This window comes from Aspergillus bombycis, assembly GCF_001792695.1.
Source record: "Aspergillus bombycis strain NRRL26010 chromosome Unknown contig00006, whole genome shotgun sequence".
In the NCBI taxonomy this organism is placed as follows: Eukaryota; Fungi; Ascomycota; class Eurotiomycetes; order Eurotiales; family Aspergillaceae; genus Aspergillus; species Aspergillus bombycis.
This window is the reverse complement of record NW_019170008.1, coordinates 406,776-433,493: the sequence shown is the minus strand read 5'-3', so window position 1 is coordinate 433,493 and position 26,718 is coordinate 406,776. Positions and strand designations below refer to the sequence as shown.

The 26,718-nt window shown below is 49.2% G+C and overlaps 9 protein-coding genes across 9 annotated transcripts; 5 read left to right on the top strand and 4 right to left on the bottom strand.

Moving 5' to 3' along the window:
* Positions 1 to 3: 3 nt before the first annotated feature.
* Positions 4 to 1,503, top strand: ABOM_001582 (uncharacterized protein; the record flags this gene model as incomplete). The annotated part of the gene is made up of 1 exon (XM_022528712.1): positions 4 to 1,503. One exon carries the CDS (start codon positions 4 to 6, stop codon positions 1,501 to 1,503), a length of 1,500 nt encoding a protein of 499 aa, XP_022393651.1.
* A 1,271-nt stretch (positions 1,504 to 2,774) lies between these two features.
* ABOM_001581 (glycoside hydrolase family 76 protein) lies at positions 2,775 to 4,351 on the top strand (the record flags this gene model as incomplete). The annotated part of the gene is made up of 3 exons (XM_022528711.1): positions 2,775 to 3,185; positions 3,236 to 3,685; positions 3,773 to 4,351. 3 exons carry the CDS (start codon positions 2,775 to 2,777, stop codon positions 4,349 to 4,351), a joined length of 1,440 nt encoding a protein of 479 aa, XP_022393648.1.
* Positions 4,352 to 6,180: 1,829 nt separating this feature from the next.
* On the bottom strand, positions 6,181 to 7,470 carry ABOM_001580 (TauD/TfdA dioxygenase family protein; the record flags this gene model as incomplete). Its single annotated transcript, XM_022528710.1, has 4 exons — positions 6,181 to 6,344; positions 6,416 to 6,790; positions 6,848 to 7,180; positions 7,236 to 7,470. The coding sequence occupies 4 exons, from the start codon at positions 7,468 to 7,470 to the stop codon at positions 6,181 to 6,183; spliced, it is 1,107 nt and encodes a 368-aa protein (XP_022393649.1).
* A 2,793-nt stretch (positions 7,471 to 10,263) lies between these two features.
* Positions 10,264 to 11,890, bottom strand: ABOM_001579 (monooxygenase; the record flags this gene model as incomplete). The annotated part of the gene is made up of 7 exons (XM_022528709.1): positions 10,264 to 10,767; positions 10,831 to 10,949; positions 11,003 to 11,039; positions 11,094 to 11,219; positions 11,282 to 11,531; positions 11,590 to 11,681; positions 11,732 to 11,890. 7 exons carry the CDS (start codon positions 11,888 to 11,890, stop codon positions 10,264 to 10,266), a joined length of 1,287 nt encoding a protein of 428 aa, XP_022393488.1.
* Positions 11,891 to 12,553: 663 nt separating this feature from the next.
* ABOM_001578 (allantoate permease) lies at positions 12,554 to 14,592 on the top strand (the record flags this gene model as incomplete). The annotated part of the gene is made up of 9 exons (XM_022528708.1): positions 12,554 to 12,778; positions 12,833 to 13,005; positions 13,062 to 13,324; positions 13,378 to 13,543; positions 13,615 to 13,825; positions 13,892 to 14,161; positions 14,227 to 14,262; positions 14,315 to 14,517; positions 14,577 to 14,592. The coding sequence occupies 9 exons, from the start codon at positions 12,554 to 12,556 to the stop codon at positions 14,590 to 14,592; spliced, it is 1,563 nt and encodes a 520-aa protein (XP_022393535.1).
* Positions 14,593 to 15,036: 444 nt separating this feature from the next.
* ABOM_001577 (uncharacterized protein) lies at positions 15,037 to 15,769 on the bottom strand (the record flags this gene model as incomplete). The annotated part of the gene is made up of 2 exons (XM_022528707.1): positions 15,037 to 15,578; positions 15,670 to 15,769. 2 exons carry the CDS (start codon positions 15,767 to 15,769, stop codon positions 15,037 to 15,039), a joined length of 642 nt encoding a protein of 213 aa, XP_022393495.1.
* A 3,709-nt stretch (positions 15,770 to 19,478) lies between these two features.
* Positions 19,479 to 21,039, top strand: ABOM_001576 (uncharacterized protein; the record flags this gene model as incomplete). The annotated part of the gene is made up of 4 exons (XM_022528706.1): positions 19,479 to 19,529; positions 19,598 to 19,726; positions 19,783 to 20,491; positions 20,546 to 21,039. The coding sequence occupies 4 exons, from the start codon at positions 19,479 to 19,481 to the stop codon at positions 21,037 to 21,039; spliced, it is 1,383 nt and encodes a 460-aa protein (XP_022393494.1).
* Positions 21,040 to 22,302: 1,263 nt separating this feature from the next.
* On the top strand, positions 22,303 to 23,865 carry ABOM_001575 (flavin monoamine oxidase family protein; the record flags this gene model as incomplete). The annotated part of the gene is made up of 3 exons (XM_022528705.1): positions 22,303 to 22,650; positions 22,718 to 23,039; positions 23,102 to 23,865. The coding sequence occupies 3 exons, from the start codon at positions 22,303 to 22,305 to the stop codon at positions 23,863 to 23,865; spliced, it is 1,434 nt and encodes a 477-aa protein (XP_022393493.1).
* A 1,026-nt stretch (positions 23,866 to 24,891) lies between these two features.
* ABOM_001574 (cyclopropane-fatty-acyl-phospholipid synthase) lies at positions 24,892 to 26,669 on the bottom strand (the record flags this gene model as incomplete). Its single annotated transcript, XM_022528704.1, has 4 exons — positions 24,892 to 25,086; positions 25,146 to 25,897; positions 25,987 to 26,476; positions 26,565 to 26,669. The coding sequence occupies 4 exons, from the start codon at positions 26,667 to 26,669 to the stop codon at positions 24,892 to 24,894; spliced, it is 1,542 nt and encodes a 513-aa protein (XP_022393492.1).
* Between the last annotated feature and the right edge of the window lie 49 nt (positions 26,670 to 26,718).

Below are 26,718 nucleotides of genomic sequence, written 5' to 3'. Positions count from 1 at the left end.
ACAATGACCGCCTCAACTGTCAAAGTCACAGTTGCTGCGACCCATGTGGTCCACAGTAAACACCCAATTCTTCTACAAGATCCGTTCATGCTGGGACCATTTGATCAACTTGGCCATTTCGCTACACCTATCAATGTAGTCTGGATCTACGAATCCTCGTCCGCAATCGGCCTGATTCCGCTAGAAAGACTCCGCAATGCTATCAGCCGGGTTTTAGACTATTATCCCCACTTGACCGGCCGGATGCGTATCGACCCAACTACCGAAGTTCGTTCCATGGCCAGCCTAGGTAGTGGTGTACATTTACTTGAAGCTTACTGCGACGCAACGCTACAGTCTTTCGCCAGGACATCGCCGGCATCCGGTAGAGGATTTAGTGTGTTCGATTTTCCGAGGTCAGGGAACGCGCTGCTGGCGCCATGGGATTTGTCTCGTGAAGGGATACAGCAGAATCCAGTCTTTACTATTCAGCGTACAGAGTTCGCCTGTGCCTCTGTGGCCATTGGGATGAGGCTATCACATGTTGTCACGGGAGCTGGCGGCTTTCTCCAGTTGTACCAGGACTTGGCGGCCATCTATCGAGCGACGACCGACTTAGACATCGGAGGGCACTTTGAGTTAGCATCGCCGCCGTGTCTAACACCATTCATGATCACTCAAATGCAGCATATGTCTGATGATGAGCAAAGAAAGGCATTGGCTGAGGGGCCATCGGCATACTCTTTGCGTCACAGTGATACGGGAGCTGAAATACATGCCCAAAATGAAGCCCGGTTCGAACAAAGTCCAGAGATGGATCTGATTGTGGGACGGACTTTGCGATTCTCACCTGCAGCAATAGCCACCCTCAAAGGTTGGGCAGTCGAACCAGGTAGCGGCAGCGACGCTCGAATCTCCGCGTGGGCCGCACTGTCGGCACACCTCTGGCAGCATACACATCGTGCTCGCCTCGCGCGAGCCGCTGATCTCAACTCTAGCACTGATGGTGAGAAGACCAATGTCCTCTCAAGCTCCGCCTTTGGTACCAGCGTAAACTTCGTACCTCATCTCGGCTTACCTGAGCGCTCATTCGGAAATACAGTTGTGACTCCTGTTGTGGAATTGGAGTCCACAAAGCTGGCACACTCACCCTTTTGGGAGATTGCGAAGATAATCAGCAACCTGACTCGGCATGTCTCCGTGAATGAAGTACATAAGATTGGGAGTTGGATCGCCGCCCAGCCCAAAAAATCACTTATTCAGCTGGACTTTCCGGTCACGCCAGCCTCGTTTATTTCAACTGGATGGCATCGCTTTCCTTTGTATTCCGGCGCTGAACTTGATGTCGCACCCACCTTTGCCAGCCCAATTTTCATGGATACTTTGTTCGACGGTATGGTGTTCTTTGTTGAACCTAAGGTTAAGGATGGTAGTGTCGAAGTCGTAGCCTCTCTGAGGTCGTCAACCTGGGAGTCTCTTGATACAGATGGAGGATTCATCACTAATTGGGACAGAACAGCTTAATGTCTCATGGGAAATGATTAGACAAAAGAGGACAAGCACCTCTATGATGGGTGCTAGAGTATGGGCACAAAAAGGTTATCAAGGACCTTGTCAATATATATCCGAACTCCATCACCCCTATGATCGGGCGGTTTTACCATTCGGGGATTAGAATATTAAGAGATAGTCACCGCCTGAAATCAGGAGCAAGGATAATTGTTCAAGTATTGTGAAAGGGGTAGAACGCTATTTTGTGGCAGATTCCTTCCATGATAGACAGAGAGCATTGAGAGTCGAAATTCTAAAACCATGTACAGAGTGATTTGAGTAAATATCTCCGCTCGGAGTTATGCGCGGACTTGAGACTGAATGTGGACATCAGGACCGATTGACACGTTTGGTCGATCTGCTCTCCTGTAATATCTTTCTGCACCTTCTCTCACCAAGTGCACGTGTGCTTTGGTTACTCTAATCAGTTTCTTTGGTCTCAAAGACCACTTTTCTACTCCCTCGACTGTTCAATGATTATGGTACATTGGCATGTCCCGCCATCTTACTTTTTCTCTATAATACCCCGGGATTGATCTACGATACAACGAGTATGCAGAATCATGCTATTCAACTCTAGTTTGCGGAAGCGCGCCCCGCAAGTGCGCAATTTGATGGCTCAGGGGCACCGTCACGTGAAATCGAACATCAAAATGCCCAAATTGTTTTCTCGATATCTTGTATGCAAATAAAGCCCTGTTGACATGTCACGAGCCCGTAGGCCAGCCATTTCTTGAACCTGGATATTCTCAACTGGCTGATGAACAGAGTTAGTCTTAATGATCCGCTTCCAAGTCTTGATTTCGCGCGGCGTCTCCTGGGCAAAAGCTTGGTTGGCCACTACCCGGACAAGCGAGAAGATTGGCTCCGTCGGCTCCACTGCATACGTATGAGAGATGACTTTTCGCAGGTGCCTGGTCCTCTTCACCACCGGTGATTGCTCCGAACGGTTTGAACCATACTCTCTACGGTTTGGACCGACACGCAATCCCACTAATCATGCCGCTGGATTATTAGGGGGTATGCGGTGGGCGTCCCAATCCGCGAGGTGTATTCGCAGCAACACGGACCTGGTTGGTGGTAGCTAATAAAAGAAATGGTGCCGATGGTGCCGACTGTGTGCTCTGGTCCGTTTTCCAAACCTTTCCCACCTAGAGCCCACCGGACGACGACATCCTCGCATCACCCCAGATTCTAGTTCAGCCGGCTCATTATCGCGCTGCGTATTTGTAAGTTACTCGAAAATGCGTGTACCCCGCGGTGGGCTTCATGGGGCCATCCTTTTCCTCGCGGGGATTGGGCGTGTCGTAGAAGCACTGAGCATTGATATCAATGATGCGGGTACGTCACTGCAAGAGGATGAAAAGATTGTGTGCGGAATACTAACGGCTACCCCTTTGCCTATCACAGACTCCATTAAAAGTGCAGCCAGCCAGACCGCTTACGGTTCGATGTTATGGTACTCCGGTAATGAGACGGGTCAGATTCCAGGAGCATTTCCGGACAAGTGGTGGGAAGGCAGTGCTTTGTTCTTAAGCTTGCTTTATTACTGGCATTATACCGGCGATACCACATACAATGCTGAAGTTAGCCAGGGTATGGAATGGCAGGCTGGCAACGGAGACTACATGCCAGCCAATTATAGTAGCTACTTGGTATGGAAGGTCAACTCTACCCAATCGAGCCTTTCTGACTGGTAGTCCAGGGTAACGACGACCAAGGCTTTTGGGGCATTGCCGCCATGACAGCTGCCGAGATCGGCTTCCCCGATGTCGACGACGGATACTCCTGGCTGTCCCTAGCGCAGGGCGTTTTCAACACACAAGTTGCTCGCTGGGATAGCAGTAATTGTGGTGGTGGCCTGCGCTGGCAGATCTTCCCATACCAAGCTGGCTATGCCATGAAGAACTCGATTTCGAACGGTTTATTATTTCAACTGGCAGCACGTCTCGCTCGGTATACCGACAACCAAACATATACGGAATGGGCCGAAAAGGTTTGGGATTGGAGTGCATCCTCGCCACTGCTGAACAATGAGACATGGAATGTTGCCGACTCCACCGATATAGAAGGCGGATGTAAATCCCAGGGAAACAACCAATGGTCGTACAATTATGGTGCGTACTTGATTGGTGCGGCGTACATGTATAACATGGTAAGTGCTCTTCCGGCCCCAGTTCTTTTGTTTGAGGCAATCTTGGGGTTGCTTTCTTGGTTTCAAAAACTAATTGCCGCATCTCAGACCGAAAAGGAGACATGGAAGACCGCTGTTGACGGTCTGCTAGGGGTGATGCTGAACACATTCTTCCCGAAAGACTTTAATTACATTATGTCCGAGGTGCTCTGTGAGCCGAACGAGGTTTGCAATGACAATGAAATCCTGTTCAAGGGCCTTGTCAGTGGGTGGCTTGCTTTTGTTGCCTTGCTGGTCCCATCAACCTATGACCAGATTCTCCCCAAGTTGCAAGCGTCCGCGCAAGGGGCTGCCGCATCGTGCAGCGGAATGAGCAATAACACCTGTGGGGTGCGCTGGCACGAGTCGAAGTGGGATGGCTGGGTTGGTATGGAAGAGCAGATTAGCGCCACCGACGTGCTGAGCTCGGTCTTGGTCACGGAAAAGAAAGGGAGCGGCCCCCTGACCGCGTCAACAGGCGGAAACAGTACCAGCAACCCAGACGCAGGTAACAACGATGGCAGCAGCTCTGATAAGAGCCAATTAAAGCCGATCACGACCGGCGATAAAGCGGGCGCGAGTATTGTCACCATTGCATTTGTTGGGATATGGGGTGGTATGGTTGCGTTTATGGTACTGGGAACCTGAGCGTTCTCTTTACCACTCCGACCTCTATTTCCAACGTTCTTATTTTCTTGATATGTGTATTATAAGCGCTTGGGTATAACTCTTTGTTGATAGTCCTCATAAAGCTGGTGCGGTATTGTATATAGGGAGCCTGCTATTAATAAATTCCTTGTGAGAGCGATGCTGCTCTCAGATGAATATCAGAGCTTAACGCTGATACAGCTTAACAATCCAGCAATAGCTCTATGGTATGCAGAGTCGATCGTCCGACGATCACTGCACAATGGAGAAGGAAAGGAATTCCGCGTGTTTCTCATTCTCGAAGCATAGGCAGCGGTAGTCCCACTGTGGACCGTCCTGGCCGGCTTGGCTTCGGCATTTGCTCTGAGCCAAATACTCCGCCCAGCACGTGCCATGCGTCGACCAAGACGCCAAATCACAATGGACTCCAGTTTCAAGGCATGCCATCCTGAAGAAACAATTCTATGCGACGTGGAACCCTGGGTACCGGAAATCGTGTCCCATGGCCTTGACTCGTCAAATCCAGAACAAATCGATACCTAAAGGGAGCATATCAGTTGTTTTACTCAATTCACCATTGCGGCATGTCTCAGGACTATTCCCACTATCGCTGCTGCCGAGCAGACCATTACAACGCCGGCTTTTTGGAACTTGAGCCGAGCTTCCAATTCTCCAGTGAAGTCCTTCTGGGTTGAGGGCTATATTTGAAACACTCCTACGGAGCATCATAGCTTATCTGGAGTGGTTGAGATGTTGCGAGGCTCACTCTAGCCTGCTCACAGGCGGCCCCGCGGGGTGCACTATTGCCTCACGGCTCGCATCCTGCTTGGAGAAACCTAGTGTTCTTTTGTTAGAAGCTGGAAAACATAACGACTCGAACGATCTGTTGGTCGATGGGCAGAGGTCACAGTTGGACAGATATGGGATTCCAACAATCTATGACCTTCCTGCTACTGGCCAAAACCTGATGGATCACTATAATGCTCCACATGCATTTAGACGAACCAAAGAAAGCAACGACCGACATTCATTCTATGGAGAGCCAACTGCATCACAGGAAGCTCTGGAGACCTGGAGGAACGACGGTAGCGGGCCGTGGTCCATTTTTGGTTGCCAGGCCGTGGGTGGCTGGTTGAAGTCCGCTTCGCTCGTGGACTCTGCTGAGTTCCAGCAGCTTCCACGGACTGAGCAGGATTTTCTCAATGGCAATACGGTTTCCCATTACGAATTAGTCTCACATTTCCCTTTCCATCTGCTCATTCCAGGAATCACTGAGGACTTTAGTTATGCATACCTTATGGCCCTCTTGGTGAACCCGCAAAGCCGTGACGAAGTGACATTGCAGTCTGCCGACCCGACGGTGCCTCTATTGTTCAACCCTAGATTTCTGTCACACCCATATGATCGCCGTGTTGCGTTTGAGAGCTACCGTGATCTACTGAAACTCAGTGCGCACCCCTCCTTCTCCAAAGATACTATCGGGGACCTGACTCGACCACAAGGGGACCATGACGAGGTTATCCTTGAATTATGGAAGCAGTTTGGCGGTTCAACCTGGCACATGACTGGGACTGAAGATGGGGAAATCAGACGATCCAGATGCAGCTGTTGACACTTCATTCCAAATCCGCAATATAGAGGGACTGCGAGTGGCAGATCTGAGTGTGGTACCTGTCTTGATGAACAATCATACGCAGGTAACAGCTTGTGGGAGCAACGTGTGCAGATGTCCTCATTGAGGAATACCGTCTTTCATATCAAGTCTGAAGCAACTTTATAGAATAATAGTGTTAGTATGTTTATTTATACTGTGCAGTTTGCAAATCTATCTATGCCGATTCAGCTTCCAAGGCCTCACGACGACTTGTGCTCTTTGGGTCCAGGTAAGGCCGCTCTCCTAGACCAACAACACGGTGACCCGTCCGGGGGCTAAAGCCCTTTGCCTTGTAGTCGTGTGTCGCGGCGTGATAGACACTGCGGTTATCCCAGATAGCTGTACAATGGCACCGTGTCAGACACTCTGCTTCTCTCTCCGCGCGGTCGTACAGGAACGAAATTACTTACCTAAGTCATTGGGATTCCGCCATCTCAGGCGAACCTGGAGATCATGGTTCTCAACGATCAGGGAGACGAACCACCTCAGCAAATGGTCACTTTCTTCCTCGGAGAGGTCATTGACTTTCGCAACGTGAACACCGACAGCGAAGACGCTCTTCCACCCGGTTACCGGGTTCGTCCGAATAACCGGGTGAATGGCCTTCAATTCCTCGCCAACATTCTCCGGGGCACCCCGAGGTCCAGTAAAGATCTCGAAGTCATTTTCCTTAGCAACTCTGTTGAAGCTAGGCTGGGCATATGTCGCAGTCAAGGTTTCCAGGAACTGTTGGTACGGCTTGGAAATGCGATCATATAGCTCGTAACCGGATGCCCAGAGTGTGTCTATCGCGACTGGTTAACCCTCCATACAGCATCAGCTTGGCAGCATTATTAACTCACCACCGCCCGTCTTGGGAAGCTCGGTCAACCGGAGAACAGTGTAGTCACTGGGAATTGGCTCGAAGGTAATATCACTATGCCACTCCCGCCTGGCACTTTGTTTCTTCGTATGAAAATGGTATTTGTATAGCTTGTCATGGTCCTTAGATGTGATGACGCTGATCTCGTTATCCTTGACACCGTGCTCGCGTGCCCCGTTATGGATAGGGTGCACATGGAGACCAGATGTACTGGGCTTGCCTGCAAGAAGACCCAATCGCTGGATCAGTTCTTTCTGCAGGTCGTCGTCGAGCCCGTCCTGTTTGCGAAAGAAAACGACGCCACGCTGGGAGACTAAACACAACCACTTAGTGACAAATCCGCTGATACGACCCTAGTAGATCCTTACTGGTGATAGCAAGATCACGGAGCAGCTCATCGGAATTGGGAGCCTGCAGCCACTCTTTCAGGTTGGCAGTCGGGAACTCGCGGCCAATGACGGGCGTCACATCGAAGGACTCGAAGGAGTCGAGAGCCCCGCTAAGCTTCAAGGGCTCCTTCTGGAGGGTGTTTGCGTCTGATACATTTCCTTTCAGGATAGGGACCACCGGGGTTGTGGTACTTTCAGCGACGGAGGGAGCCATTTGCGAATGATATGCGGTGTTCTTCAGGGTTCGTTTGTCTCAGGAAATCTACGTCTATAAGAATAAGATAGACTACGACGGCCTACCCTCTTTATACGTCCCATGTCACCACGATGGTGACATCTCAACTGTGCCGTGTTCCGGAACCCCGCATACCCAGCATCTCTCTATGTTCCAGGCACAAGCCCAAGGAACCATTGATATCACTCCGACCCATAGATAAGACTGTCAGTCTGGAAGTTCGCAATGCCGTCCGGGGATCATGCAATATCTCGCCATCTCATCTTGATCTCTGTGTGTATACGAGGATAGGCCGTCGACCGGCCAGCGATGGAGTCATTTGGCATGCTGCTTACGCCACCCCGTCACACACCACGCTACCAATCATACATCAATTATCGTTCATAAGGTTACATGTCCCCGACGCATGTATAGGCCAAAACCGCGTTTCTGCGCGTCACCCGCGTGCCTATCTTTCGTTTTAGTCAGCCCACCAAGAATTTGGAGAAAACTGATATTCTATCCGATGTCTAGTGTAGGAACGGGTGTCTAGGTAAGCCTTGCTTCTAACTGGGTAAAGGTCATAATACTCAGACCCTTAGTCTGGTATTGCGATCGCACCGTTTAGATAGCTTTATACCCAGCGCACGTGTCACCCCGCAGTGATATCTAGGCTTAGCATATACACAAGGTGACATGTGTATTCAATCGTCCAGAACGGTCCAGCAGTCGTTCCGATATAATATGGTTTCTATAATAGAACTGGCCGTCTTGCTCGCCCGATCCTAATCCTATCGAACACGCCTGGCCTAGGAGAAGAACTCATATTCCAAAGCTCACTTTTTCAAATTTGTTGTGTGTGTGTGTGTGTGTGTGTGTGGGAGAAGATAGGTTAGGATTCCTTGATTCACCTGCCAGATAGTCCAGATGCAGGCTGCGATCTCGGCCTCGTGGGTCGTGGCCATCCACTTCTCATGTCGGGGTTTAGTTTGCGCGAGTGCTTGGCGGGTAAGCACATCAGCCGGATGTTGGATAGCATCATCCCCGATCGTCGTTCTTGGCCTGCATTAGCTTGTGGATATATAGTTGAAATCGCATAATTTGGCATAAGTTTGGATCGGGGGGTATTTTGTATCCGATGGTTGGGGTATGTGGGGTATAATATTGAATAAATGGGTATAAGGGCCTTTTCTTAATATAACAACTGGATGAATTGTGGTTTCTATAGATAGTCCGACTGGAACAGGGGATATACTTCTTTATCGGGATAGGCGATGCTAGGTAAACGGTGCATTCGCATCCTCTAGGTGAGATAAGCGATGTATAAAAAATTCTTTATATCAAGCGTAAATTGTATACAATCTCCGTTATATCGCAACCCGAACACGTAACGTAGCTTCATTTAATCAAATTTTAAAGCTCTAATCCAAGGGCCTCCCATATCATGACCGTCCCTTGAGTCTGTATTGAGCCATGCCAACCGCCGACTAGAGAGTCATTTGCGTCGGAATCCACCTGTCCGGTCCTATCCATTTGCTGACGAGTTGTGAAGGAAGCTCTGCCCCGAGGAAGGAGAGTTTGAAAACGGTGTTCCCTAAGTTATAGTCTAGTGATTAATTAATGTTTTGTACAGATATTAACAATATTATTGGGGCCAACCATTTGTGGTGAGATTCAAGTCTTTGAGGAAGTTGTCAGTTAAGGCCTGCTGAAGGTTTGCTCTATCCAACTCTAGAGCTATGAACATGATGGAGGTAAATAGCATGATCCGAACATCGATCTTCCAGATTACCCGGTTTCCCTCACGCCAGATCCATCTTGCGGAGGGGTCAAATCGATGCAAGTTCTACCAGCCCTCACTCGGCTGATATTCATGTACAGTGTCTGGGTCATCATAGACTGAGGGCTGGGTTGCAATTGCGTCGGGGTCGTACTTTCGACCCTTCTGAAACCAAAGTCTCCGCCCAGTCAATGGCTCACCTAGGGGCGCTATTTTATGGTCGCTAGATGGGTAATTCTCTTTCTATAATGTCGAGACAGTTTCAGGGGTCTTCGTTGTGCTAGAGATATGAACTGTAGGCATCCTGAAAGACTAGGATATAAGTCTATTGATTCCACAAGTATATGAATAGGTGCATGACCTAGGAAATTACTATATAGCTATATACTCTTCAGGCTTGCACTCTGAACACCCAGCTACCCTTACTCAGGGTGATCTAGTCCGTGCTAAGATCAATCACATCCTCGGCAAGCTCTTGCATTTCTTGGAATAGGCGAGGGCTTCCTTGGCAAGTGACAAAAATTGGCGATGCGGGTCATCTCGGCTAGATCGATAATAATGTAGGAACAATAACCATTTTGGGTAATTAATCAAGGCGCGGTCGAGCCACCCGATATGGGGAATTGTGACATTGAAGTAGGTTATGATGCCATCCGCCCTAGAGCTCACCAGAACTGGATCCGGTTCTCGGCATCACTTCTTATAAATAACCCTCCTTGATTGGAGGGACATGATGATTAGTTTCAGAGGGTCTGTTGTAGGCTAATTTCGGATCCAGAAACAAGTTTGCATGTCATGTTCCTGTCCACAGGACGAGCACTCAAGCCACTCTACGTGTTTATGTTATACAAATGAATAACAGTCTGAAAGCCAATTCTCGTAGTCTTATCTGTCACCAAGAATTATATTGTATATTAACCGGTGGATGACAATAGTCGGTAGTCAGCGTGAACTAACTGATATCTCGTCGCTACTATAGCAGCTACGGAACTCTCGTCTCATGCCACATATGTTCAGAGCTTACTTGTAGCTGGTTCCACCCAACTGTCCCCAACAGATCTGTTTTGTAACACACCTTGAAATGTTTTCTGCACATCGTGCTCTGAAAGCCAGGTTGTGTTGGGTTTGTTCTGAACTCTTTCTACTAAAATCTCGTCGGAGTCTGTGTTCGTTGCCGGGGCCCCAATACCTCTCAGGACAATCGTCAAAAGCCTTTCAGTATGCGGGCGCCGCGTCTCATCGTACAAAACAAGCGCATCTCTGACCTCATGTGCCTTTGGTTTCTGATCTCTCGATGACCCCAAGGCATGTTGAAAGGCAAGAAACAATGCATAAGCGTCGTCAATGGCTAGTGAGCCTCCAGCAGCGAAGGCACCACCGTGGGTATGCGCTGCGTCGCCGACCAAGCTCACTCGTGAGTCAAGTACCCAGGTTGGAAGAGGCTTGCCAGCGTAGTTGGGGTAGATGCGTGTGTATGGAGTTGAATCCACCAAGGCTTTGACCACAGGATTCCAGTCCTGGTTAGCGAGAAATGTCTCGTCAGCAGCCATTTCCTTCTAAAATCCCAGAGGAAAGATTACCTTGTAGCGTTGTCTTAGTACTTCGACATTCTCTTCGTCATCCCATTGGACATTCCTGGCCCTGCCGTCCGCTTCTACTGGTAAGTCAAAACTGCCGACGGTAGTGTACTGGTTCTTCCCTGCCGCATAGTCAGCTAGATTGTTGAGAATATTCAGGATGACGAGCCGATACCAAGTCGAGAGGCAAAGAAGTTCTCCCTTGGTCCCCACTGTTTCAATCTGTAAGCTCCACAAACTTGAATGGTTGGACGGAATATGCGTACCCAATGTGTGGAATCTAACGGAAGGTCCTGAATGTGTTCCACAAGAGACGCGTCGAATGTCGACCGTAGAAAGACCTTTCCAGTGGAAAACAGTTGGTGATTGGGAACAAATGATTGCCTCACTTTCTAGACTACTGTGAGCTCCTTGTCCTGTTTGGCGAGATACTCCGCTTCAAGAATGCGCATACCGAATGAATTCCGTCCGCGCCGATCAAAATATCTCCTTGGGTAGATGTTCCATCAGCAAAGTGAAGTATGACTTTGTCATGCGATACATCCGCAGAAACCACAGTTTTGCCTAAATGAATACGTTCCGAGGGGACGTGGTCCAGAAGTGCTGCATGCAGATGTCCCCGGTGGAATCTCGCTGTTTCGTGGCGACGGAGGGAGACGTCAGCGAAATAGTCCTGGTGGATAACCTCATTTGTCTTCCAGTGTCTGATAGAATTGATCTCGTAAGTTTCACTCAGCAATTGATATGGTCCAGGCACTCTACCTGTAAATCATAGGAATGGCAGAAGGGCCACGAAACGCAACATCTTCGTCGAGGGCATTTAGTACACCGAGCTTCTCGAGCGAGCGGAGTCCCTTGTACACCATTATTAGTTGGGTAACAGCCCTTGCGATTGCAGTCTTACATTGGGACTTATGGCAATGCTGGCGCCGATTTCTCGAAGCTCGGTCGCTTGTTCAAACAGCTCAACCTCTATATACGGAAGAGGTTTTAATGCGACAGCTACGGAGAGGCCAGCAATTCCAGCTCCGGCAATAATAACCTTTAGCTTTTCTTGGGACATTTGGTTGTATGTACGTGAGCCCTACAGGTGATTGAATTCAACAAGAACTTGGAAGATCATCCTTCTTTATAGTGTTTTACACCGGGGCTATACCGATCAGCATTAAGGACAAGTACTTTCGACAGTAGGCCGTATCTGATATTTGCAATCATTATGCAGTGGAGTGAAAGCACGCAAGCCGTGCATGAATCATGCAAGCCTTCGACTAGGGCACTAACACCGGAATTCACCCCTACTTACCCATCCCCGCATCTTAATAGTCTTTGCTGGACCTAATACGAATCAAAGAATAGCTGATGCAGCTGGTCAGTTGTGAAATAAACTCGTTGGCCGATAACGGCGCCGTAGTTTGGGATTCCATTGCCGAACTTTGCGTGATATGACGCGAAAACAGCGAATCGCGCGTTTCGCCAACATGTCAGTTCCATTGGCTCGACACGTTTAGTTTGCAGCTTATCTGGGGTTTTAAGTCAAAGCCTGTAAGGTCACAGGCGAATTCCGCAAGTACTTCATGTCTTGGCGAAGGATGGTATATGCTGCTAGAATACTATGTGTATGCCGCACGATGCGTAGAACAACAAAAGCCACCCCATCCCCCCGAGTTCCAAGTGGACATCAGCATTCATTGATTCAGTCGGTGCGTTATTCGACTTTGAAGCGACGATGTCGAAGACAACGGTCTCGGAAACAGCCAGCACCGTCAACGATGTTGTTCAACCACCCAAGCTCAGTCAACGATATGCCGATGAGAGTTATAAGCTGTTTTCAAAGGTATCAGTGGCGGATCCTACCCCAGAGGAGGCATTAAAAATTAGGAACAAATGTTTATGGAGGATTTTGCCCTTTCTTTGTGTGGGGTATCATATCATGTATGTCGACAAGCAGACAGTACGTATCCCATTGGAGAATTGTATTAGCAATGGTTGACATCTATTTCGCTAGCTGGGAAGTTCAGCCATCCTTGGCATTATGGATGATGCACATCTCAATTCCAACCAGTATAATTGGTTATCATCAATTTTCTACTTTGGTTACCTCCTCGCGGAGTGGCCGCAGAACTGGGCCCTGCAGCGCTTCCCTGTCGCCAAATGGCTGGCAGGCAATCTTGTCGTATGGTAAACATTAGCTGTCCCCTTAATTCTCTCCTTGGAGCTTCTGCTAACCAAACCAGGGGAGGCATTACACTACTTCATATACCATGCAATAGCTTTGCCACCTTGTTCGTCGTTCGCTTCTTTCTAGGGGTAGCAGAGGCATCTATCGTACCGGCCTTTTTGTTGATCTTGTCTATGTTCTTCACATACAAGGAACAGGCGGTTCTAATGCCCATCATGTGGTCGATCGGAAACGCCAGTCCTATCACCTCTGGTCTACTTTCCTATGGGGTACTGTGGATCAAGACCGGAACGTTTGCCCCGTGGAAATGGTTTATGGGTATGTCCCTCGCATGAGCAGCAACCATTGATGTAGACACTTACCTATCGCAGTCATCACTGGCGGAGTGACCGTTGTGTTTGGAGCGGCAGTGTGGCTCTTCTTCCCGGACAATCCTCTACGTGCCAGCTTCCTTACGCCAGAAGAGCGCGCGCAGGCAATCCTTCGGATAAAGGATAACCATTCGGGAATCGAGCAGAAGCACTTTAAGAAGTACCAGTATGACCCCACTGTAGCCCTTACATTCACCCATACAACGTCAGTGTTACTCAGGAACTGACAATACTTAGATTCATCGAGGCGGTTAAAGATCCCAAGTCCTGGTTGTTCTTCCTACATGCCTGGTCTCAGGAAATGGCCAACGGAATGACCAACCAGTACTCACTAATCATTAACTCCTTCGGGTTCAGCGTGCTTCAGACCACTCTACTGGGATGTGTAACCGGGATAGTCAGCTTCTTCTCGCTTGCCTCGGCGGCAGCGGTTCTAGCGAAGACAACGGTAGGTGTGGCCAGAGAATGAAAAACCAGGCAATTACATTCGACCACGCTAACGAGGATTTAACAGAACTGCAGGGCTTGGATTTCTCTCATCGCATACATTCCTGGGGCTATATCTAGCATCTTGTTGCTAAGCCTACCGTGGTCAAATCGATGGGGCCTCATCACAGGGATCTGGATCCGCTCAACCGTCGGCATTCCGTATGCAGTGGTCATGATCTGGGCTGCTAACGCGTCTGCTGGACACACTAAGAAGACCACAGTGATAGCCATGTACCACATTGGATATGGATTGGGGAATATCCTCTCACCACAGCTATTTCAACCGCGATGGAAGGTATGCACGAGCGATCTCATCCTGCTGTTGGCTACTTTCATTTGGACTAATGAGATAAATGATAGCCGCGGTATTATCCCACTTGGATTATCATCTTGGTTGTAAGTATTCCAATGAGCATTTCATTAAGGATTCAGATACTTACCGGTGAAGGTCGCCTGCATCCTACCATCAATCATCATTATGTATCTGCGATGGTATCTCTCAAAGGAAAACCAGCGCCGTGATCTGCTACAGCGTGAAACACTCGTCACAGACACCGGTGTGGTTGAAGAGGTCGATAACGACGGTACAAAGCATACTCATCTGGTGGACAAAAACCAATTGGATTTGACGGACCGTGAAAATCTGTCCTTGTACGTACTTCGTTCCTCTGATCCGTTTCGATATATACTAACCACATTCTTGTTGCCAGTCGATATGTCCTCTGATATAGAGACACATCTTGAGCTAAAAATATAGTCACCTGTTTCTAAAGGTCACCCAAATATAATTTTTTTCTGGAACCTCGGCTGCGATGCATACCCCGTATTAAACTCACGCTTCTGTATAATAGTCTATCTCAAGGATTACATGTTCCCACAGGCCTACAAGTGTACAGGGTTAAGGACCAACTGATAATGGCATTCTCTGGATTGAATATGAATCGAAAATGTATACAATGCACCAAAGTGATCTCCTATTCTTGCCTGCAAGCAATAGAAACCCTGTTTCCAGTCTTTCTTTCCAGCACAAGCAAGCTATCCACCTCCCGATGTCCGCCATGCTAGATATTAGGTCTGCATCTCAGGGATATTCGCCAGCACCCAAGCAAACACCCATAACGCATTTGTCACTGTTGTGAAAGGTGCTGTCGTTCTCACAGAAATCAGCCTTCAGTCATCATTCTCTCCTGAATTCTTCGTCTGATCTACAGATGCATAAAATTCGTAGATCTCACGCTTGACATCACGAGGCGGCTTCTGGGGCCCCAGGCAAACTCCATAGAAGCACTTGTCGCCAGAACAGCAATGAAAATCAGCTCTGCAGCCACGTTTGCAGGGGTTCTGCTTCCTCTTCTCGAGGGGGCTAGAAGGAGAGGTATCCTCGTCATCGGCGCTGTCGTCGTCGTCGTCCTCGTTATCCTCATTCGATTCACCCTTGTCTTGCAGCTGTTCTCCAAAGTAATGGGTGATCTTTCCTTGTGGCTTGGGCAAGGCGTCGACGGCGTGAGTGAGTTTCGACAGCTCAGGATCCCATTTGACCTCAGCCTGAGAGGATTCGTCACGCTTCGCTGGCCACTTCCAACCTCCGGGCATCACTACACCCTCGCCCGGCGGAGCGAGATGCTCCCGCCAGTACTGCAAGAAAAAGCTCGTCTCCTCAGGTGTGAGGTCGGACATTCTTATAGGCTGCGGGGGGGCGACCGAGCGCAGAGCTACAATGGAGGTTGGTCAATCTAGCCGGGAAAATGGCAGTGCCATAGCCTTGTGCTAAATGCAACTGTACTTTGATTGAGAGATACTAACCTGGAGCCGCCGTGGTGGTGCTGTCAGCCGCCCTGGTATCACCCTCAGTAGCAGCCACAAAAGCGGCGAAGACACAGAGGAGAACAACTGAGGCCTTCATCGTGAAATGTTCGTCTAAACGTAATGTGTCGTGAGTCGTTGAAGTGTAATGGCGTTGTGGGATAGATCACAGCTTGAGAGTGTGAGTTGTGCAGAAAAGAAACAACTGAACCGGGCGTGAGGGAGGCTTTATAACCTGCATCTAGAGAGTATTTGCTCTGACTGAATGATGTGAGTGAAAGGACGCGGTTTTCCGGGGTCACATTCCCTGGGGTTGACTGGCAACTGAGTCCACCTTCCTGCGATCGAGCCAATAGAGCCAATACATGGAGAGTGCATCCCCACGGCTCAGAGCCATTCCATTGATAGCGTCTGCCAGACGACCGTACAATATCTCACTTGTGGACGGGTGCATTCAGATCAGCCAAACCTTGCTGATCAGTATTGAATATAAACTTGGTCACGGTGGGACTCTTTGCCCCGTGGCGGCCTGGGCAGGGCAATAGGTAGCCACACGGATGAATCCAACAAAGATCAAGTATAGCTCAACTCACTCTGAGAGCAGACATCGTGACCATCCGTCAACAATATGAATTTCACTGTATATAACACAATGCCCCGACACCCAGACCTCAAGTGAAGAATATCTACATCCAAGACAACAGTCTCCGCAACTGTCCCCTCTACAATCCCCGAAAGCCACTGCTACACATAACACCGCGTATAGCTCCAGACAGTTAAGCTTTACTCAACGCTCATCCTTTGTTCACCCAATGCAGGACGCTCTGGCTTAGCCACAACGCTGGACTAGGGACCCTAAGAACAAAACCGAGATCAACCATGGGCTCTTTCGTCAACAGCTAGTGGTTTCATGTTCTTTGTTCCGCAAACTTTGAAGTTTGCCCCATTGCTTGACCGATTATGCTTTTGTACTGGTCCCTGGCCGAGGGTTACTTTGTCTTCGTCCAGACAAAGAAGTGAGAACCTTAAGAACGACCTAAGTTGCCCCGACCACGATTCCAGTAGTAACACAGGACTACTATAATGATATAAATAGATCAAGCTCTTTCCCCGCGATCCTAAATCCGCTATGGGGAACAATACTACGTGTCTGTCCGGAGTGTCTTGTTTAGGACGCCCAGGATTGAGTGTTCCGCGTCGACGTCACCGTGGGAAAGCTTCTCTTGCATTTGGATTTGTATGGGCATTCTCTTACCTCGGGTATTTGGGCATAGGCATGTTCGTTACTGTTCTTCTGGACTTGGTTGTGTGGACTGGTCGTCGGTGTCATGTAAGCTCATTTTCCCTCTATGTATGCAATGGAAATTCCACAATCGCAGCAAGTCGAGCAATGCGACGAAGGACGGTTATTTTAATCTTGTCTAGAATTTAATTTATTGGAAGGTCTGCACTGTGGTTGAGTGCGAAAGGAGCGTTGGTAAGTAATGAACAAGGCCTCTACGCTAATTCCACTGCTTCCCAGTCCAGTTATATGAGGGCATTCCACATCATATCCAGGGAAGTTCATACCCACTTTAACTACCTCTTTCGTATTCTTACATCCATCAACCAGCACATTCACGTGCAAACTGCAGAGCTTTGGTCAACGAACTGATGCGCCACCTTTTGAATCCTCCTCTAGGAGCTTGCCTCCCGTGCATCTTAGACCCGAAGCAGAACTTCGCAATTACACTGAGGAAAGGAGGAGCAGGTGGGAGGCATGGCCCAAGTAGAGGGCACTTGCGTGGGATTGGTTTCATTCACCTGCATAGAGCCGCTTACCAAGAGAATGTGAACCTCGTCGGACTTCGTTCAATAACACTCCGTTGAGGCAAGCGTGCCTATGACTAATTCTGTGTCTCCATTGAAAGATCCTAAGCGAGGCACTTGCGGCGGGTCCTACGATCGTAGATCAGTGCATTGTCTTAGAGGCTCACCTTGCATTAGCGTGTTGGTGCTGCCCCCAGCTCACGTATGGAGAAGCATTAGTCTTCTTTATGACGTCGATCACTTCACTCATTGATGCCTCGTATACTTCATTGTCACGCTCTAGATCGGGGAACAGCAAGGTGTCTATGCAATGGTTACTGAACAGGCGCCAAGACTGGGTCGTATCTGCACCGTGAGCGAGTTGGGCGGGTTACGCATGAATGCCAGTTGAGTCGCTCCACCTGGTTTTGTAGTTATCTATTTCTACTCGTCATAGCTGATAGAGGTATGGACCGATGTCACCTCCCAGGCCTGCCGTGGTCCCTCCAGATCTCACATCATAGCCTGAGCATTGACTGGAATTCTGATTGGGCCACGTTGAGCGTTTACCGGTAAAGGCATTGATCTAATAATCGCTATGAGAAAGTTCTAAATAAGGTAGGTGGTTTTTGCAGGACACAGTTGATATTATTTCAGACTAGAATGCAAAGTAGGGGCAAATTGGGTCCGGTGAATTTGATAGTGGACATGGAATAGCTCTCGGGCGGCCGTCCTCACTTAACGACTCTGCCTCAGGCACGATAATATAAATCAACCACCATAACATCGCCACATTAATGCGCCACAGCCAGCAAGTGTAGCTCGTTAGCATGTCGCACTAGGAAAGTTTTATACCCTTTGTCAGTATAATGCTCTCTCAATTGCACATTACCGAGTAGAATATCGCTTAGGTTAATTTGTTGAATTCGGAACAGGGAATACTGCTAGTAAATACTGAAGTAGTACGAATTGAATTCCACCCCAGATATCGAGCGTTTTACAGGAATGCCAATTGAACATTATTGATGCTCACCTTATTTGCTTTGTGTTTTCCACATCATGTTGGGGGACTCGGTGGCCGAAACTATTTATACTCAAGATATATGTTCCGTACTAGGATATAGGACTATGCGATATAAATTTATACAGAATGGGTAAAGTGGATGACCATGCGTCTGATAGAATTCCTTTAGAACCGTACTAGATCGAGAACGGCATCTAGAACGAGAGCAGCAAGCCCCAGAAGCTACTTGTGCTCCCTATGAAGAAAGGGAAAAAGAAAAAGAAAAAGAAAAAAAAAAGAAGTCTCGGTCTAGATGGTCAAGCTGTGTCAATGGTCAACAGTTGGCGCCGAAGTAATCGCGGCGCCTCCCGCAATCGGGTTAGCGTCACTCTCGAGAACGTCGGATATTTTTCTGTTTCCACTTTTAGCTCTTCATTTCTTGATTACATCCGAGCCCACCGACTTGGCAATTGTTCAACGGCAGTTGTATCGCTTGATGTGATTTCTGCGATTCCGGGTCCCTCGTCAGCTCCAGAGTCGCAGACATGGACAGGGAGCAGAAACCTGGTGCAGTGGCACTGGAGCCTTCATTGGCGTGGACAGGCTGACGGTGCAGCTGGCCAGACTGATAGGCCCGAATAAGCTGCCCTAACGGCGGCAGAACTGAGCTTAGGGCCACTCTGTGATCCTGGTCCCACCCATTAGTGTTATAGAATTATTACCTGCGCTGTGCTACATTTGCCGCCGAATAGAAAACGCCGTCGATGACTGGTGACGCCCTGCAGCTCCTGAAGGCTTTCCTTTGTTTTTAGTCGTCCACAGACCCCGAACTGGGCCGATGATGCGCCGACTCTGTCGCTCCCCTGATTCCTTTCCCCCTTTTGGGGCGACCAATGACGACATCCGTTGGGATGTCGCTTTTCTCCAGGATTTCTAGCTGACGAGAGAGCGCTCTCCCCTCTTTCTCTCCTTACCATATCGCAAACCCCAGAGCATTTTATGATCGCAGAAGCAGAACATGGCCCAACACACAGCTGACAAGAGAGAGGACATGGAAGCCGGTGTAAAGGTAGGCCGGACTGCATCTTTGGCTCGGAATCACGGCAATGGCTGATCGCAACGTCCTTTCCGCCTTAGAAACAACCCAGCCGTGACTACGATGCAGAACACGCTCACAAGGAGCACGGAGGCGGACGAGGGATGCTCGCAAGGTCTGCGACGCGCATCCATACGAAAAAATCTCTCCTGGGATGTAGTTTTGTAGCGGTATGTATAAACTCTGTTTACGCCCCGGTCGCACGGCCCTGACTCGAGTGAATCAGCGCACATTTAACCAGGGCCAAGGGCCCCGTTCCGAGCAAGATTCTGAGTCCAACCCAGAGCGCGCATCGCATCGCAAAAACAAGTCAAAATCCGGGGGCTCGCCTCCTATAAAGCCTAGCCAAATTATGGACGAGCACCCGGGCCAGAACCCTGCCGAGCTAGAGGACCCGGAAGGTGTCCATCCATCAACGAAGGTCGAACCCGCACAGAATACTCGAACTCGTGACGGCAAAGTTAAACAGATGGAGAGCCATATAGTTGCCTTGGCGAGAGGAATCACCGAGTTAGACAATGATCGCAAACGACTGCAAGCGCAAGTTCGCTCGGCAAGGAGCGGTTCCTGGGTCACCAAAAGTAGTCGGCAGATCCGCGAAGAACTCTCGAGTCTGGAGGCAGCAATGCGACATTGGGCCGAGAATTATAGCGTTGGTGAGATACGTGCGCTCGATAGCTTGCCGATCGAGGAGAAGAACGCCATCCTGGAGCGGCTGAGTGGATATTGCGCGCAGGTGGATTGGACCACACTCATTGAGAAGGCGTCAACGATGGCAGACAACATCCCAGCTCTTCTGATGCAGGCTTTACTAGCCAAGGATATTTTCGGAACCATCTTTGCCAACCCCTTCTTTGCCTTCGGGGAGTCTAAGGAACCCTCCACGGCGCACGCCGCCCAAACATTATCTTTTCTATACGCATCGATGCTGGATGGTATGTCCCTTGGTTTGCTATGTAAGGCACCTATTGAAGTCTAACCAAACGCAGTCAACAAGGAAGAAGCCCATATCTGGCGTTCGCAAACCCTCCGGCTTTTAGCTACACCTCCCCCGAACTCGGTGCACAATGCACCGTTGCGCGCGAAGGTGGAAGCCATCACTAGTGAGCTTGCGGTTGAATTCCTCGCTGGACCTGTTCAGTTACTGTTCCGACACAGAAATGATTCATGGGCGATCCAGCGCAACCAGGAACTCTACCAGCTTTACCAGACCGCTGGTGAATTGGCCATCTCCCTGTGGACGCAGCGATCCTTCATGAGGTGTTACTGTATGGATGAGCTCCCCATTTTTCGGGCAGAGCATCCAGTAATGAGTGCACATCCTCTTCATCGTCCACATGGGAACGACACCAGATTAGACGGCAAGAATGCTCTGATCATAGTGCATCCGGCCATTGTTGCCTTCGGGAATGAATACGCTGAGCATTATGACCTATGTAAGGTTTGGGCTAAGGGAATTATCCTGGTGGATGAACACACGTGACGCGAAGGCTATGATGGATATCAACGCGATCTGACGAGAATATTTACTGTGTAACATCCTTAATTTTAATGCATACCCCAATACAATTCGTCACCTTGGACTTTGACAGATCCAGGTGACTACAAATGAATGACAAGTTCGTGAAGGACTACTCGTGGATGGGAAAGGACTCCGATCCGGAATATCACTCGAACTTTGCCTCCGTCTGTAGTGTCAGGTAACCTTTATATATCTACCAAGCCTTACCTCCGACTTGTCGTTGTAATGGTAACAAAGGCTCACATACAGTTGATATGCTTCTTCTACGCGGTGGGCAATATGCCCGAGGTAAGCCATACACAATCTGTACTCCCCGATCAGATGCAACACCCTGCTTCAGGCTGTGGTGGTGGAGTTTCTATGAGAAGCCTGCTATGAAATATAATTATTGATAGCGCGCAACAGAAACAGGTTACTGGCTTGGTTTCGATAAGTCATTACACGACCGCTCAACAAAGAGCATACACGTAGCATGCTACCTGAACCCAAAGTCCAATGATTAATGACGGTAGCTACGAGAAGTAATCGTTCAGTCTCCAACACAACCGCAACACCCGTCTCATAATCGACCCGTGAGAGCAGATGCTATCTTGTATCCACGGATTCCTTACCTATCAAAACTTGTCTATGTAGGCTGACCTGATGAGCTCGCGTCAGATATTACGAGCTATGGCCTTCAATCGATAGACAGCTGCACCCGCGTCCCGCCCAGGGAGTTTCCCTTTGCAGGTCGGTGAAGAATATATTCGTTCAGAAGGCCTCGTTTGCAGTTTAAACGGCAGAAGGAAGGTATCGGGGTTGAACGTTACTTGAGAACGTCCCAAAGGCATACCGCTATGTCATCGGGTGCTATCTTTGTGCGTTCCAGTGTAACCGGGCCTGGGAGGCAACTGTGTAACATTATAGTATTGGTAAATGGAACGGTTCAGCGCTCTAAGATTTGATCTGTCCCCAACGTGCTGAATGAATGCAGCCTGGTGATCAATCCCCCAGCATGTCAATCTTTGTATGCCATAAGATGTTATTGGACGGGAGCCGCGGGGCCCGATCTTATCGATAAGCTCGTTTAACCTTATCGCGCTATCTTATCGCCTTCGCGTATGTAATTCCTATTTCGGTCGTCTACGTCAGTTGTACCAGAAGCATATAAAGTGATAGATGTTCGTACCATCGGTCTTGTGTCATTCTACTCTAGACAACTGATACAATCTAACTGTTATCGACATGGCATCTCATTCAAATAGTGGTTCCTCCAAAACCGTTGACGTGGTAGTCATCGGCGCGGGACTCAGCGGGCTCCGGGCAGCGTTGGGTGTGCAGGCAGCCGGATTCTCCTATGCGGTAGTTGAAGCTACTGACCGTGTAGGAGGGAAGACCTTGACCGTGCCATCCAAGAAAAGCGGCCCCGGGGTCAACGATGTCGGCGCCGCCTGGATCAATGACACCACTCAAAGCGAGATTTACAAGCTCGTCCAGAAGTACGGACTGCAAGTGGAGACCCAAGCAATCCCGGGCCATGATATCTTCCAAAGCCCAGAGGGCTGTGTTTTGTTCAAACACGGTGAACTTCCGGTAGGTACCCTTCCTTGGACGAGTATCTGTGGCTGGCTTGTACTAATCAATATACATGGGCTTCTAGGTGAGCGAGGAAGAGAAGGCAGCACTATCCCAAGTGTTGGCGCATATCAATGAGCTCGTTGCCAATGTCAATCTGGAAGACCCCGCCTCGGGTCCCAACGCGAAAGAGCTGGATAGCGTTACTATCCAGGAATACTGTCTGCAGACCTTCCAGTCCGAGTCGATTGCGGGCCTGTTCGATACCATCATCCAGTCTCTGATTGGCGTGAATGGCGACGACGTTAGCATGTTGGCTTTCTTGCTCTCTCTGAAGGCGGGCCACGGATTCGAGGCCGTAACTGGGGACGGCAAAGACGGAGGCCAGCAGCTCCGCGTCCGACAGGGTAAGTAATTCGCACAAAAACGTACCATGAAACCTACCATACTAACACCTCCCCCTCCAAAGGCAACCAAATCATCTCCCAGAACATGGCAGCGGAACTAAAGCCCGGTTCCATCCACCTCTCCAGCCCTGTAACAGAGATCAACCAGGACCCAGCCACAGGAACCTGCACCGTCCAAACAGCTAACAACACAACCTTCCACGCAAAGAAAGTCATCCTCTCCGTTGCCACTCCCCTCTATCAAAATATTAAATTCACACCACCCCTGCCCGAAGAGAAGCAGCTTCTGGCAACAAAAAATAAACTAGGCTACTACAGCAAAATCATCTTCGTCTTTGAGAAGCCCTTCTGGCGAACCGCTGGCCTCACCGGCGCCATCCAGTCAGAGACGGGCCCCTTCACCTTCACTATGGATAACAGCTTCCCAGATGACGAGCAGTGGTCCATTGCCTGCTTTACTGTGGGGCGCCGCGGTCGTGAATGGTCCCTGCTCTCGCAGGACGAGAGACGTCGGACGGCGTGGGAGCAACTCCGCTCCGCGCTGGAGAATACCGACCTGCCATCTGGAGAGAAGATCCAGGTCCCGGAGCCTATCAACGTGCTCGAGTATGAGTGGTCCAAGCAGGATTTCTTCCATGGTGGGCCGGAGCCGGGTATGCCCCCGGGTGTGATTTCTCAGGTCGGCAAGGGTGCCGTGAGGAGGCCGTTTGGAGGTGTGCACTTTGTGGGGACGGAGACTGCGTTGCAATGGAAGGGGTATATGGAGGGTGCGGTGAGGTCGGGAGATAGAGGTGCCAAGGAGGTTGTTGAGGCACTTAGTAAATAAGGGCTGTGTTTCACAAGGAAGGAAAGTATGGTGGCAATTTAAGATTGAACAAGGATAAGGATTAGTCTTCGCATTCTAGGTTTGAGATATGTAATAAGGACAACAACATAGTGGAATGATAGCTGTGAATCGATTCAATCATCTAGCACTACTTAAATACTTCCTTTTCTGGGCACGGCAGCAGGTTCACACCGCACAGCTGAAGAATCAAGTGGATATGGATAGTCAGACAGTAGCGCCTTTATACCCTGGAACATTTCCGTTGAACGCAAGGGCTTCTATAGGACTCACAAACCACATAAGTATCCAAGAAATGCGGGAATGGCTGATCTAACCCGCTTACTTGAAGGGTATCACATCGGGAGGGCTTTGGCACTTTATGAACTGAACCAAATTATCTGTGCAATGAGTGATCCAAGACCCCTGCTGGACATTGGGCGCTTTTCGAAATCCAGAAAATAGTAGTCCTCATAGGCTTCTCTTTGTAAAGTTATTATATGTAGTGTCTGTGGAAAACACTTCCGGCACAACAGGGTCCAGTAGCTGCAGGCGCACCATAGCTCGTGGTACCAATGACACCAAGGAAGAGGACCTTCTGGTTGATTTAGGCAGCATCAAGTTCCAAGGTGAGTGTTAATCGTATTCTACACGATACATATGGACCTTATCTAACATTGACCGTCATTGACGTACCGGACACACTATGATTCCATCGGTGAATAGTGGGTGACCTTGACCAGTGGTGATGACCGGAAACATTACAAACCATTCCTACTCTAGTCATTCTGAGAGGAGATTGCACTTTTGATTTCGGGAAACAACATAAGTCATAGCTTTCTTGAGAGATAGTACATGGCAAAAAAAAATAAAGCGACGTTATTCAGACCCGGCTTCATTATCACATAGGAGATATAACCCCATCAATGAGTCATACATAACCACATACCGACTTTCTTCTATTCATACCATTGGTAAATATCCAGGGCGAGGAACCACCCGGCAGCTATCCTGAATCCAGAGAGCAGATTAAGGGATAAATGCACTGGGCATCTTTCCAATCTTCTTGATCGCCGATGTAATAGCACCGGAGATATTAAATTGACTCGGAATACCATCCACTCGGTGGGTAGAATTGATGTTCTTAACCAGGACGATCTGGTAGCATGTTGCACCTCCTTGACGGGAGACAACAGTAGCCCAAGAAAGGAACCATTCCCAGGTCTGATATTTGATTAGCAAAGACTGTAAGAAAATACAGACAGACAAAGTCCAATACTTACCCGGTACCACTTCGGACCATACTTGGCCTCCACATGTTCACGGTTGGCAACCCAGTTGCGATACCACCGCCAAAGGGTAGCAGAGTAATGAACACCGACAGTGTCAACGCCCTTGATCTCAAAGCCCGTTCCCTCGAGTTGATCAATGACCCATCCGAGGGGCGTGCTTGCGTCTGCTCCAGGGAAAACGTACTTGTTCATAAACAAGCCCCAGATCAAGTCCTCGTACTGCCAGTACTTCCGAAGACCGGAATATTGCAAATAGAAGACACCGTCATCATCTAACATATCATGGACCTGTTTCAAAAAGCCGCGGAAATGGCGAACACCCACATGTTCCGACATTTCAAGACTAGTAATTTTCTTGTATCCTCCTGGAATGCGAGGAGAGTCACGATAATCCAGACGATGGATTTTACTTTGAGACTCGGGAATACCAGCGTTGCGAAGGGTAGTGTTCCCCCATTTCGTCTGGTTGCGACCGAGAGTAATACCGGTGACATGGGCCTTGTAGTGGGCACTTGCGAAGGTAGCTAGGGTTCCCCAGCCACAGCCAATATCCAGCATGGTGTCGCCCGGTTGCAAATCGATTTTCTCGCAGACGACGGTAAGTTTGTTGTCCTGAAGCTGTTCGAGAGATTCTTCCTTGTTGACATCGCCAATAAGTCCAGAGGTATAGATCATGCGGGGGCCGAGGAACCATGCGTAGAAATCGTCGCCACGATCGTAGTTGCCGCTCACCTGTTCCTCGTCTGTTCATGAGTTAGCAGCATATTCTCTACAATTGGCCTCTTGCCCGAAGCACAATGGTGAGATTGATCCGTAGGGGAGTTATTTGTACCTTGAGAGCGAGAGTGAACGATGAGTTCAGGAACAAACCCAAAGAGGAAGTGCTTGAATACTCCCCATGAAAAGCTGAAGCTGGCCCAATCGTGGCGATACTCAAGGTTCTCCAGGCAATCCCCATTCTTGAAATCTACCTCACCGCGGAAATACTTCTCGTAGAAGACTTCAATAGGGATTTTCCTCTTGCCATTGTACCGGGCCCGATCGCTCTCTTTATGGAAATTAAGATAATACTCCACAGGCCGACCCGGAAGCTTCGCCTTCTCATTCATACGGGGAGACATGGAAGAGAAAATCGTCCAAAAGGCCATGAGAATGGGGATTGCGGTGCATACTGCAAGGAAAATGGCGAAGTAGAGGCCACCGCCCAGTTGGTAGGATATAAACCAGGGCACACCAATCAATAGGGAAAAGAGCAGGAGATTAGACCATGAGTCGTTTCCGGCACCGTCGGCGGGAAGAGGGGCATTTTTAATAGCGGGAGACTGTACAAATACGCAGTGTTATCACAAGTGTTCTATTTGAACCGGCCTTTCATCCTCATTCCTCTTTTGACGATGCAATCGTGCTTACCGTTGTAGTCCGAACTCCACAGTCCTGTTTCGGAGCGGTTTGGGTGGTCTCCGGGGTCACAATGAAGTCAAAAAAGGGGGGAGACTCGGGGTGCTTTTGTGCCATAGTGTCAATAGGAGAGCTCAAGCTCTGGCACTTTCTCCGAAACGTAGAA